The sequence below is a fragment of the Ascaphus truei genome, chromosome 17 (genome assembly GCF_040206685.1).
Source record: "Ascaphus truei isolate aAscTru1 chromosome 17, aAscTru1.hap1, whole genome shotgun sequence".
Lineage (NCBI taxonomy): Eukaryota > Metazoa > Chordata > Amphibia > Anura > Ascaphidae > Ascaphus > Ascaphus truei.
Window position 1 is genome coordinate 36,618,732 of NC_134499.1, and position 12,500 is coordinate 36,631,231.

At 45.2% G+C, this 12,500-nt stretch overlaps 1 protein-coding gene across 5 annotated transcripts in view; it reads right to left on the reverse strand.

Annotated features, from left to right (window-relative positions):
* Positions 1-12,500, reverse strand: part of FLNB (filamin B) — a 166,727-nt gene that overhangs the window by 73,425 nt on the left and 80,802 nt on the right. For all 5 annotated transcript variants that reach the window (XM_075574819.1, XM_075574814.1, XM_075574817.1 and 2 more), the window contains exons 6-9: positions 11,585-11,662; positions 8,561-8,723; positions 5,979-6,179; positions 2,073-2,210 (exon numbers count right to left, since the gene is read on the reverse strand). In XM_075574819.1, the coding sequence (XP_075430934.1) occupies positions 2,073-2,210; positions 5,979-6,179; positions 8,561-8,723; positions 11,585-11,662 (580 nt within the window). The remainder of the gene's footprint in view (positions 1-2,072; positions 2,211-5,978; positions 6,180-8,560; positions 8,724-11,584; positions 11,663-12,500) is intronic.

Genomic DNA, 12,500 nt, shown 5'->3' on the forward strand with positions numbered 1-12,500 from the left:
ACAGGGAGTGTGCGCATGCCATGCAGCGACGGAACACGGGGAGTGTGCGCACGCCATGCAGCGATGGAACACAGGGAGTGTGCGCACGCCATGCAGCGATAGAACACAGGGAGTGTGCGCATGACATGCAGCGATGGAACACAGGGAGTGTGCGCACGCCATGCAGCGATGGAACACAGGGAGTGTGCGCACGCCATGCAGCGACGGAACACAGGGAGTGTGCGCACGCCATGCAGCGATGGAACACAGGGAGTGTGCGCACGCCATGCAGCGATGGAACACAGGGAGTGTGCGCACGCCATGCAGCGATGGAACACAGGGAGTGTGCGCACGCAATGCAGCGATAGAACACAGGGAGTGTGCGCACGCCATGCAGCGATGGAACACGGGGAGTGTGCACACGCCATGCAGCGATGGAACACGGGGAGTGTGCACACGCCATGCAGCGATGGAACACGGGGAGTGTGCACACGCCATGCAGCGATGGAACACAGGGAGTGTGCGCACGCCATGCAGCGATAGAACACAGGGAGTGTGCGCACGCCATGCAGCGATGGAACACAGGGAGTGTGCACACGCCATGCAGCGATGGAACACGGGGAGTGTGCGCACGCCATGCAGCGATAGAACACAGGGAGTGTGCGCATGCCATGCAGCGATGGAACACAGGGAGTGTGCGCACGCCATGCAGCGATGGAACACAGGGAGCGTGCGCACGCCATGCAGCGATGGAACACAGGGAGTGTGCGCACGCCATGCAGCGATAGAACACAGGGAGTGTGCGCATGCCATGCAGCGATGGAACACAGGGAGTGTGCGCACGCCATGCAGCGATAGAATACAGGGAGTGTGCGCACGCCATGCAGCGATAGAACACAGGAGTGTGCGCACGCAATGCAGCGATAGAACACGGGGAGTGTGCGCACGCCATGCAGCGATGGAACACAGGGAGTGTGCGCACGCCATGCAGCGATGGAACACAGGGAGTGTGCGCACGCCATGCAGCGATGGAACACAGGGAGTGTGCGCACGCAATGCAGCGATAGAACACAGGGAGTGTGCGCACGCCATGCAGCGATGGAACACAGGGAGTGTGCGCACGCCATGCAGCGATGGAACACAGGGAGTGTGCGCACGCCATGCAGCGATGGAACACAGGGAGTGTGCGCACGCCATGCAGCGATGGAACACAGGAGTGTGCGCACGCCATGCAGCGATAGAACACGGAGTGTGCGCACGCCATGCAGCGATGGAACACAGGGAGTGTGCGCACGCCATGCAGCGATGGAACACAGGGAGTGTGCGCACGCCATGCAGCGATGGAACACAGGGAGTGTGCGCACGCCATGCAGCGATGGAACACGGGGAGTGTGCGCACGCCATGTAGCGACGGAACACGGGGAGTGTGCGCACGCCATGCAGCGATGGAACACAGGGAGTGTGCGCACGCCATGCAGCGATAGAACACAGGGAGTGTGAGCACGCCATGCAGCGACAGAACACAGGGAGTGTGCGCACGCCATGCAGCGATGGAACACATGGAGTGTGCGCACGCCATGCAGCGACGGAACACAGGGAGTGTGCGCACGCCATGCAGCGATGGAACACATGGAGTGTGTGCACGCCATGCAGCGATGGAACACAGGGAGTGTGAGCACGCCATGCAGCGATGGAACACAGGGAGTGTGCGCACGCCATGCAGCGACGGAACACAGGGAGTGTGAGCACGCCATGCAGCGACAGAACACGGGGAGTGTGCGCACGCCATGTAGCGATGGAACACAGGGAGTGTGCACACGCCATGTAGCGACGGAACACAGGGAGTGTGCGCACGCCATGCAGCGATGGAACACAGGGAGTGTGCGCACGCCATGCAGCGATGGAACACAGGGAGTGTGCGCATGCCATGCAGCGATGGAACACAGGGAGTGTGCGCACGCCATGCAGCGATAGAACACAGGGAGTGTGCGCACACCATGTAGCGATGGAACACAGGGAGTGTGCGCACGCCATGCAGCGATGGAACACAGGGAGTGTGCGCACGCCATGCAGCGATGGAACACAATACTTACTTGGCCCCTTGACAGACACATGGAGGTCTCCACTTCCTGCAGCTTTAGTGTCGACCTTAAAATCAGCAGTTTCTCTTATCCGGACCCCTTTGGGCTGCAGCCCACGCCCGTTGGCTCGGCAAGCATTCGGGTTACAGGCTGTTGACAAGAATCATGATAAGAATCCAGTCTCGTTAATTCTCACCAGAACGTTAGTCTCTTCAGTCACCTCCATGCTTTTCACACACGATGAACCAAACAAGGAAAATTAGTCAAAATGTCTCGGCATGCCTGGGGAGTCTGTAACGGAGCCGACAGGAGAGGGCGGAAACAAGGAAGGAACATGCATATTTGTTCTGTCCCCTGTATGGGGTTTCTGTGCCTATACTGCAGTTCCCCTAGCCCTAGTTGTTACTTTGTAACTCCTACCTGTCTTAGTCTGTTGCCTAGCAACCCCTTCCACGGGCCTCTGATTTGGTATGGTCCATGTGCCCCGGCTCTTGGTTTCACCCTGCAGTATTTCCTGCAGGACCGGTCATATCCCCTGCCTTATCTTTTTTGTTATATGTTGTACTCCAATAAAGTCTACAGAAGCTAAAAAGGAGGGTTGTGTGTGCATGGGACGGGGATGAGTTTAGCTGCCTGTTTCTACTCATTAGCCACAGGGAGCCTGGGACAGAACAATATTGGAGTTTGACTATTCGTTCTTCTTTAATATATTGCTTATATTCCAGTATGACGTCCTGAAATCCTTGGAGTACTTGTATGGTTGAGAGATTTAAAGTCTCATTATGGAAGATGAAGGGTTTATTCAGAGGGTAAGAATAGCTGTAGGGTGCATAGTAAAACCATTTCAGGTAAATAGGATTCATGTGCACGGCACAGCTAGACTGATTAACATCAACACTATATTACATGGATGTCGAGTAGGGTTGCAACAAAAACTAAATTAATTGAAAGTAATTTCTATAAAGTCTAATGTCCTTTTGATCTTGATTTATCTGTGTAGGTGATTTTAAAGATTCCTAATGCCATGTGTTTATAGTGTTGTGCAAAGCTTTACTAGAGAAAAAGATTAATCTATTTACAAGCTCCAAGAAGGTATAAAATGTGTACTTGCATTTGGCCCACATAGATTATTCTATTATAATAATAAACTGTTTGAAATAACTCCTAACACCTGAAACATATCTAAATCCAACAAAGAAACTGTAAGAACAGGGACCTCTCAGCTACCCAATAATATGACAGGTGCCCTACGAGAGTTTTGTTTTGTTCAGTCCTAGTACTGCTTCTTACAGACCTCCAATAGCATTTTTTTTACTATCCAAAAGAATTAAGTAAGGATGATGTGTGTTAAATATTGTCTTTTCCTTAAGAGTTAAAACAATAAAGGTTAAGAACCCACTCTTTCCCATAACGTCAAAGTGACTCTTTAGAGAGCAACGTTATCAGGTATGGAAAATGAATGGGCAGCACTAATCATGTAACTTATGAAGCATTTTTTAAGGTTTGCTTCGTAATTTAAGCGTTTCATTGATTCTCAACACAATATTTGTTTGCTTGGACTTGTTAAAAAAAAAATCACAAGTTAATTTTTAGAAAATGTTTAACGATGGCTTTACTACAGGGACCCAAAAAATATTTCACCCCAATATTTGTACCAAATCGAAGACTAGACCGTGAAATGTGGGATTAGGTTAAAAAGGAAACTTGTGAGAGATGTTTTTCTTTTTCGGTCTACTCCAGTCAGGGATTTGCCCCTTCTGGTTCTGGATGGGTTAAACAGTTAACTGTACAAAGTGATATATTGATTTCAGCTTGGACATTGTTTTTGTAAGTACGCCAACAAGAGCCGGTGCATTGTAGGTGCGCAATGCATGCCCACAACGTAAGCGATTTCCTATTCCTTCGAAGCTCGCGAGTCAGACTAAAAATACACACTCCAACAGTGTTTGATTAGTAAGTTACAAATAGGACCATGAATACACCAGAATCATTAGAGTTTCCCATGAAATAGTCACCCACATGAAAATAATGTATGTTCCATGTGGGCCTGTGAAATCTGTTTCCAGACAGGTGTGCAATACTCAGGTACGCTCCACGCTCCTTCCACATTCAACCAACACTATGTGAATGAACAAAGCACAGTAACAACGTCCACATTTGGTGCACAACAAAGGGTTAGTGAATGAATGATTCAATCCAGTAATGGTTTGTAGACTTCTTGCAATCCACATTCCTATCATAGTCTTGGCGTTTGCCATAACAAAATAAGAGTTGTTGAAGGCATGAGTTGTTCCTGCATGTACTTTGTACATCAGCTTTGAAGAATTCACAAGGATTTTTTTTTCTCATGAGGTCTAGAAAGTTCATATTCAAACCACATCCATTAACAACTCTCATATTAAAATCATTAAATGCCCATCATTTTGTTTCTCCACGGATAGTATGGTTACTACAGCTCTTCTCCACACTTACATATAAGTGCGGTCTCTCTCTGAGAGAGGGACATATCTCGCTCTATCTAGACACAGAAGAGCCTGTGACTTGATAACTAGTCTTGGTTTGATGGATGAAGGTGGGAATGTACAGTTAGATGTGGAAACTACAGATTCACAATAGCAGAGAGAGCAACGCCCTACAGCCTCTTACCAATACTGCCTGCTCTGAATAGGCCTTTATGAAGGCCTAAGCAGTGAAGTCCAAAATTCCACAAAAGGTAGAGGAGATCAGAGGAAGGAAGCAGAGCTCTGAAAGTGCAGCAGTAAAGAGGAAGCAGATGAGGGTATAGGAGGAGAAAATTGAATAAAGCATTAGAACAGACCAGGGGAAAAAAAAAGCATTGCAGAAGATTATAGATACAGGAACAAAATAAAATGATCTTGGTGTCATCAGCGAAAGGCAGTAGCTCTAGTGGCGCACACACACACACACACACACACACACACACACACACACACACACACACACACACAGAAAAGTAAAGGTTCAAGACCTTTAAATCAATAAAAATGATAGCCCATAACCTCACAAAGTGGAGGTGATGGGAAGCAATAATATGAAGTCAAATGCCGAAATAATCCCGTGGCAATGAACTCCGAGTCCAAAATAATCTTCTGGTACAATACCTAAAAATCCTAACTCCTCCCGTACCAGGTCACAGAGTCTGTGATGACGTAAAGTTCGTCTGAAGTCTGTAATGTGCTAAGTAACCGGTTTGAACGCCATTAATGATACCAAATCACTGGGTAATCACAATAGGCAGGTGCCGCTTAGAGCGTTCCAACAAATCTTAGTGGGAAATGTGGTCTGTAAGACTTTATTTCCACTCAAATTTACCGGAAAGCATTGGAGATGGGAGCTCATTGCGTATTCCCTGCTGTGGAACCAGTGCCAGATTTATATCATTTGGGACAGCTAGGCACCAAGAGATTGGGGGCCTTTTCTTGCGACTGCCCTCCTCCTGCAGCACTAGGACGCCATAACCACCACATCGTATAAAGTGTGATTACCGAGGCTGGGCCGGGGATTAGTGTGTGAGGACTAAGAGCCAGGATCTCCAGGTACCACGTGACGACACAATGTCACATGACGTCATCATGTGCCGGACAACATAACTTCGGAGGAGGCAAGAGGCCCCGCACACATGCCCCACCACACTCCCACACACACTCCCCCACACACACTCCAAAAACACACTCCAAAAACACACACACACACACACACACACACACACACACACACACACACACACACACACACACACACACACACACACACACTTCCCCAGATTCAATGATAATAGTATGTCCGGGAATACTGTAACTAAAAAAAGGAAAGGTTAAGAGAACTGCATCTGCATTACACACATACATACAAGTATACACACACAGACACACACACACACACGTGTTTGACACATACCTTCACCAATGTTGACGGTGTAAGGGCTTTTGGGGATGGCCTCCCCAGCGAAGTTGAGGCTGACATTATGAGGCCCAGCTTTAACAGGCCTGTACGTACAGCGGTAAATACAATTCCCCTTGTCTTCAATGGCAACCTCCACTACGTTTTGCTTTCCTTGGGGATCAGTCACTTCTACACCAATGTCCCCTACTCCGGCACCTTCGGGTAGGAACAGGAAACATGGTTACACCAAGGGGGGAAACAGTCTGATGTTACAGTGCAGGGCTTTAAAGAAACAATGTACAGACAGGCGCATGATATGTCACAGTGTATGGGAAATAACCACAACATGTCTGTTTTATTTCAATATCGCATTACAATTAAATGAAAAACCTTGAAACCCATTATAACAGGGGTGGGACAACTGCAGTCCTCAAGGGCCACCAACAGGCAAGGTTTTCATGAAACCCTGCTTCAGCACAGGTGGTGCAGTCATAATGACTGAGTCATGGTTTGAGCCACCTGTGCTGAAGCAGGGATATCCTGAAAACCTGACCTGTTGGTGGCCCGTGAGGACTGGAGTTGACCACTCCTGCATGTCTTTATTTTTTTATTTAAATCCTGTGATTAATACGGCCAGTGGTTGACAAATCACCAAAAACTCTACTCGCCACACAAAAGATCTACTCGCCACCTAGTACCAAACGTGTGCTGCTTGGGCCAATATTTACTCGCCCGGGGGTTAAATCCACTCGCCCGGGGCGAGCAAATGTATAGGTTTGTCGAACACTGAATACGGCTACAAGGAAGCGTTTCATTATCTGGTGTTCGACACAGGATCTCTAACAAACATTAAGAACCAATACCAAATTCTTTAGGATATCCAATTTTAGTAAAATCTTAAAAAAAAAAAAAAAATGAAAAGAATAGACACAAAATGTATTATCCGAGTATCCCAAAGCAGAGTTCGTTATACAGATAACACGCGCCCTGCGCCCTATATATACGGAATACGAGGGGCCGGGGACGGAAGTGAGCCCACACACAACCCATTAAGGCCATCAACCCCTTAACTAATATTCATCCCCAAAGGGAGGGGGGGGGGGTGCTACATTATAAGGTTAGTATTTCGCCCCCTGAGCATGTTCTGCTCTTTTTGGGTTTTTTTTTTTTTTACATTTATTTTAGTCCTAAAAAAATGATTGTTCTCTTAATTCCTAGTGTCTCAGGTTACAGCAGGCTCCGGGGGAGGCGGCCATTTTCACCTCCCTGACACTTATTATGTCAACGGTCCTGAACGAAGCATCAGATTTGAAAAATAAGCCCTCTCCCTTAACGGACAAGAGGCGCTCTTTCAAAGGAAATGGGCAACAACAAAAAAGTGCAGTTGGCCCAAACTGCTACTTGAAACTTTAATTTAAGCATGACGTATCAGATATATTATTCTTACAGATTTTGATTCCTACGTCCACTTTGGGTCCTAGTGTCATCCCACCTGTATGCGCTTTGTGCAGCTCTGCCGCGGTGTTTATAGGGATGTGTATACGAGAGATCAGAGCGTGTATCTGAGAAGATGTTTTTGTTTTCTCAGAGTCTCGCGTACGGGGTACTGTACATCAACCGCCACCATGAAGACATTTTGTCAGGGAAACGGTAAAGTGTTGGTAAACTCCCTGACGAGTGGTTGCCATAGCAATAGGTGGAGTCTGGTTTTTTCCACGGGCCTACATTAAAGTGACCACATACCCAGCATCACTGCGAAAACGCGAAAGCCCAATGTCTGCTGAATGGGCTCCATATATGAGGATTGCCAGGAGAATTAATAAGCAGAAATATTTCATTAGCAGGCACTCCAACTGAAAATATATTGACTTTATCTGCCCATTGTTTGCCGTGAACCACATTGTCAGTCTGAATAAAGCGATCCCAGTCACATGTTCAGTGCAGCCTGCTCGCAGCTCGCAGCTCGCCTTCCAAGTCACGAAGCTTGCATGAGAAGGGACCAGTCATGTTTTACTTGGCTCACCAGCACTAGGCAGTTTTCAGTCAAGTAACTACATCCTTTGTGTGTTCTGCGCTAAAAATAGCAGCGATGGGTAGGTGGAGATTTATTACAGGACAGAGAAAGGAGCTTATATTTTACTGGATGTTTTATTATTTACATCAAGCTTTTATGTGATATATATATATATATACATATACACACATACATACATATATATATACACAGTATATATATCCTTAACTGCAAACACTTCTTCTAGTCTCCGGATTTGAATAGAAAAGTGTTTGTAATTAAGGAGACCTGTGACTGCTTCGTTACTACAATTTGTTCTGCACAAAGCACACAGGTAGCGGCGTTGGAACCGTGAGTGCAGTGGGATTTATTATATATATATATATATAGAAGATAAGAGCAGGAGAGACCTCCAATAGCGCAATACGGCATTCATAAATAAAATCAATAAAACAAGTCAAATGATTCACTCGCAAGGGTTCTCTGGCATGATGCATTTGAAATATACACACACACACACATATTACACACCCACACATATACATATACACACACACACACACACATATCTACAAATACGCACCTGCTGTATAAATGTCGAAGTAAGTAGCTTTATTGGCAATGTTTCCAGTTGACTCCAAGCCTGGCCCTTTGGCTGTCACTTTACTAGCATCTCCCTGAGACTTCTCAACATTCACATCAAACGGGCTCTTTGAGATATGCTGGCCGGCAAAGAGAACTGTAACCTATAAAACACAGTATAAAACATAATGAGCCTGGGCAGAGCCTGGGAGTTACAGGACTGGAGCTCGCAGGGGTTATAAGCAAACTGAGCAAGCATCCGATTCCAACGCAGTGTCTTACAAGAGAGAAACAGCCAGGAAAGTAGGAGCAGCCACCCGCCTCGACTTGTTAAATGCCACATTTCCCAAATTAGATACGGCAAATAAAAATATCACTTGTGAGCACATTCCCGTGTCTCAGACAGGTCTGCAACCCTGCCCTTCCCCATTATCTCTTGGCATACAATACTTCTACTGCAGCCAGGGATTCTGGGAAATGACATGCAAATGAACACTCAGTGTGTGTCACTTTTTGCTTCATATCAATTTTAACACAGATCCCTTTCTCTGCGGCACAGCCTGGGTTAAAGTGCGTTAGATTAAAAATTTAAAACATAAAAACTAGAAGCATTAAGCAGAATCACACGGCTTTCCGTTTCTTCCAAGCAATGGTCTAAAATCAGACAAAAATACGTTGTAAAAGGAAAAAAGATCCAACTTCCTTTGTGTGTCCCGCTCTGATTTCCGGATAATGGTGTGGGTTCTGGTTAACCCACCAATACTACATTTCCCATTTTAATATGTATAATTCTACATTCTGACCCAAGCTGGAAATCGTTTGGTCCTCCTGTTATATATCTGTCAAAATCCTGATTGTGTGCCTAACAAAATAGACGCCTTCTAATTGTGCTACAGTCGGTGAAATGCTGCAGCTGATATGTAACATTATATTACTAAGTGTAACACATTGTCTAATACTCTCTGGAAACTGTAACAATCTGCTGTTTGGAACACAGCCACAGATCTGTTTGTGACACTTTGTTGCCAAAAGCCAGGGCTCAAAAAAGGTGTGTGTGCCAGAGCCTGTTTCAGAAGAGGAAGTGGATATGACTTTCTAAATGATTGCTGTAGCAACCAAAGGATGATCAGTAGATTAAAAAAATAGCATTGGGATAAAAAAAAAACAATAAAAAAAAAAAAAAAAACAATAAAAAAAAAAAAAAAAAAAAATGGAGAACGTATTATCTAACACTACAGAAGTGATTTATTTATTAATAATAATAAATATATCATTTTTCACGTTTTGTTGCTTTAAACCCCCGCCCACTTTTTTTTTCCACATTCATGTACCACTTATTGGATTATTATACAATGACAGTGTGACTGCCTGAAAGGGACAGGCGATGCCATGATCATTACTGGATTATGTCGACTCTCTCTCTTGACCAATCTCATTAGCTGCAGAAGGAAGACACCCCTGAGGCGTCATGTTCCATTCTCCCTGTGACACAAATATCAAACAAAATCAGTTCTAACAGTAGGTCAAAGACATAACTTGTAAGTTGTGGAATCAACACATCCGCCATTTTTTTTCATAAAGTGACTGGGTTACGGGGTGACACGTGACACAGGGTGACACTCAGGGCCTTCTGAACAGCATTATAGGCCCCCAGGCAAAGCAGTGCACTGGGCCCCGCCAACTCTCCGCTGCAAGTCGTCATTTTTCTCATTCTACCGAGTTAGCGGGAGATTTGAATGTTGAGGCGGGTGATCGGAAAATTAGTGTTAAATTCTGTCTGTGCATAGATTAGCGTGAGGCCCCCGGGCAACTGCCCAGCGTGCCCATGCGTTAAGACGGCACTGGTGACACTTATTTGGCAGTTGATGCTCACTCCTTTATTGCTCCTGAAAATACTCTCTGCAGCTCAAAGTAAGCGAGTATCTCTTCCCCATTGAGGCTCCACTAAAACGTCATCATTCTAAAAGAGGTCCTGAGCATCTACAGACCCCTCGGTCACACAGTGAAAGTGGAACTCCCTCAGGGGTAATCTGATGAATGTCACTATACATTGCCGAACATTAGTGGGAAGGCTTTCCGTTATAATGAGCCTTTACAATCCTATTTCCCAGGCATTACTGCAGATACTGCCAGATGGTATCACTGCGCCAGACCTCACTGTGCTTCCAAACACTTACAGTACGAGATAATAATGCATGGAACAAATTGCATTGCACATCCATTTGACACAAAGCAGGGGTTCTCAACTCTAATCCTTAATACCCAACAGGTCAGGTTTTAAGGATATCCCTGCTTCAGCACAGGTGGCTCAATCTTCCCACCTGTTGGGGGATCCTGAAAACTGGAGTTGAGAACCTAAGCCTTAAAGGGTTAGCTAATTGAGATCTAATTACTCTTGCATAGGGCCCCTGGATGCCCAATTTGACTTGGCAAAAGCCAGATTTTGCAAAGCTGTGTGCCAAGAAATGAAGTATTGTGTTTCTTCTGGGTTTATTTACTAACTTTACAGTACGTCTATGAACAATAGCAAGTGGCTAACACGCAGTTTCTGCAGGAGTATCCGTGTGATTAAACCAGGGTGCCTTACACCGAATATATTCTGAATATATGAGCTAGGGAGACTTGATTTGGCTGGAGTTAAACATTGATGGAATATTGGCCAACTATGAAATCCTGAGACACTTCAAAAGCTGTGAGATATCAGTCGGAAATATGTTCCTGGCATAGTTAATAGGCAAATTCTATATGGCTCTGTGTGACTTCTTTGACTCCTGTCTTTACGTCGATTTAAAGGAACAGGGGTTGAAGAGGCATTACAGTGGGCGGCCAGTGTTGAGAAGAATAGTGAACATCGGCAAATATAACAAGGAAAGGCGACTGTGAGATTGAGTAATGTAATATAGTTTGTACTTATTTTCTGCGCACCAACACTTGCATTACACCTCGTGAAATGTTGAAACATCTCCCCAGTGGCAACATTTCAAAGCTGGTGCGTTGGAAGTTCTGCACAAACCAGTCCACTCACCTTATGGAGACCTATAACTTTGGGCACATACTCCACAGCTAAGGTTTTGTTCTTGTCATTGTTAGGGGTGACCTTGGCCTGGTTAAAAAGTAAAGAAGATTAATACGTATCTATGTTGTAAATTGCAAGATACAGAGGCCAGCTAATGATCACATGTATTTAGTGGGTCTCATAAGCAATAACTGACCTGTGCATGTTAAATGTCCCATTTTAAAAACACCAATTTAGTTATTTTAGGAAACAGATTATCCTCCCTTGTCCAGATTGCAGTATTTCCCGTGTGCCGCAAATTCTGTGCAAACATTTGTTATTAAAACAAACAAGTCTCAGGATCTAGATCAGTGGGTTTTTACCTTTTATTGGTTAAAGAAAAGTATAATTATATTGTGAAATTCAGGTGAACCCCAACTGTCTCTAATAGCGCGTCTGAGATCAGATGCATTGTAAAGAACCTCAACCCTCTCTAATAGCGCGTCTGAGATCAGATGCATTGTAAGGAACCCCAACCCTCTCTAATAGCGCGTCTGAGATCAGATGCATTGTAAGGAACCCCAACCCTCTCTAATAGCGCGTCTGAGATCAGATGCATTGCAAGTTCTTCTGTATTTGGTACAATGTCCAATTGAAAATTACAGGGACACCTTTAGGGATGCCCGGGTAACCTAATGGTTCCTAGGAACCCCTGTTGAAAAACACTGATCTAGATTCTTATTCTAGAATCCTAGGGAAGGTGCCACTGAAACACTTATCAATGCAAAAAAAGTGTGTTCTTCATACCTCGATGAGACAATTCTCGTCTCTGTTTGGGCCATTGAAGACACAAGCATTTCTAGGTTCCATAAAAAGCTCAAACATGCCTCTAAGAAACCACATTACAAGTGTTTGAATGTTTCCTACTGTGACCGTTAGTTCGAAT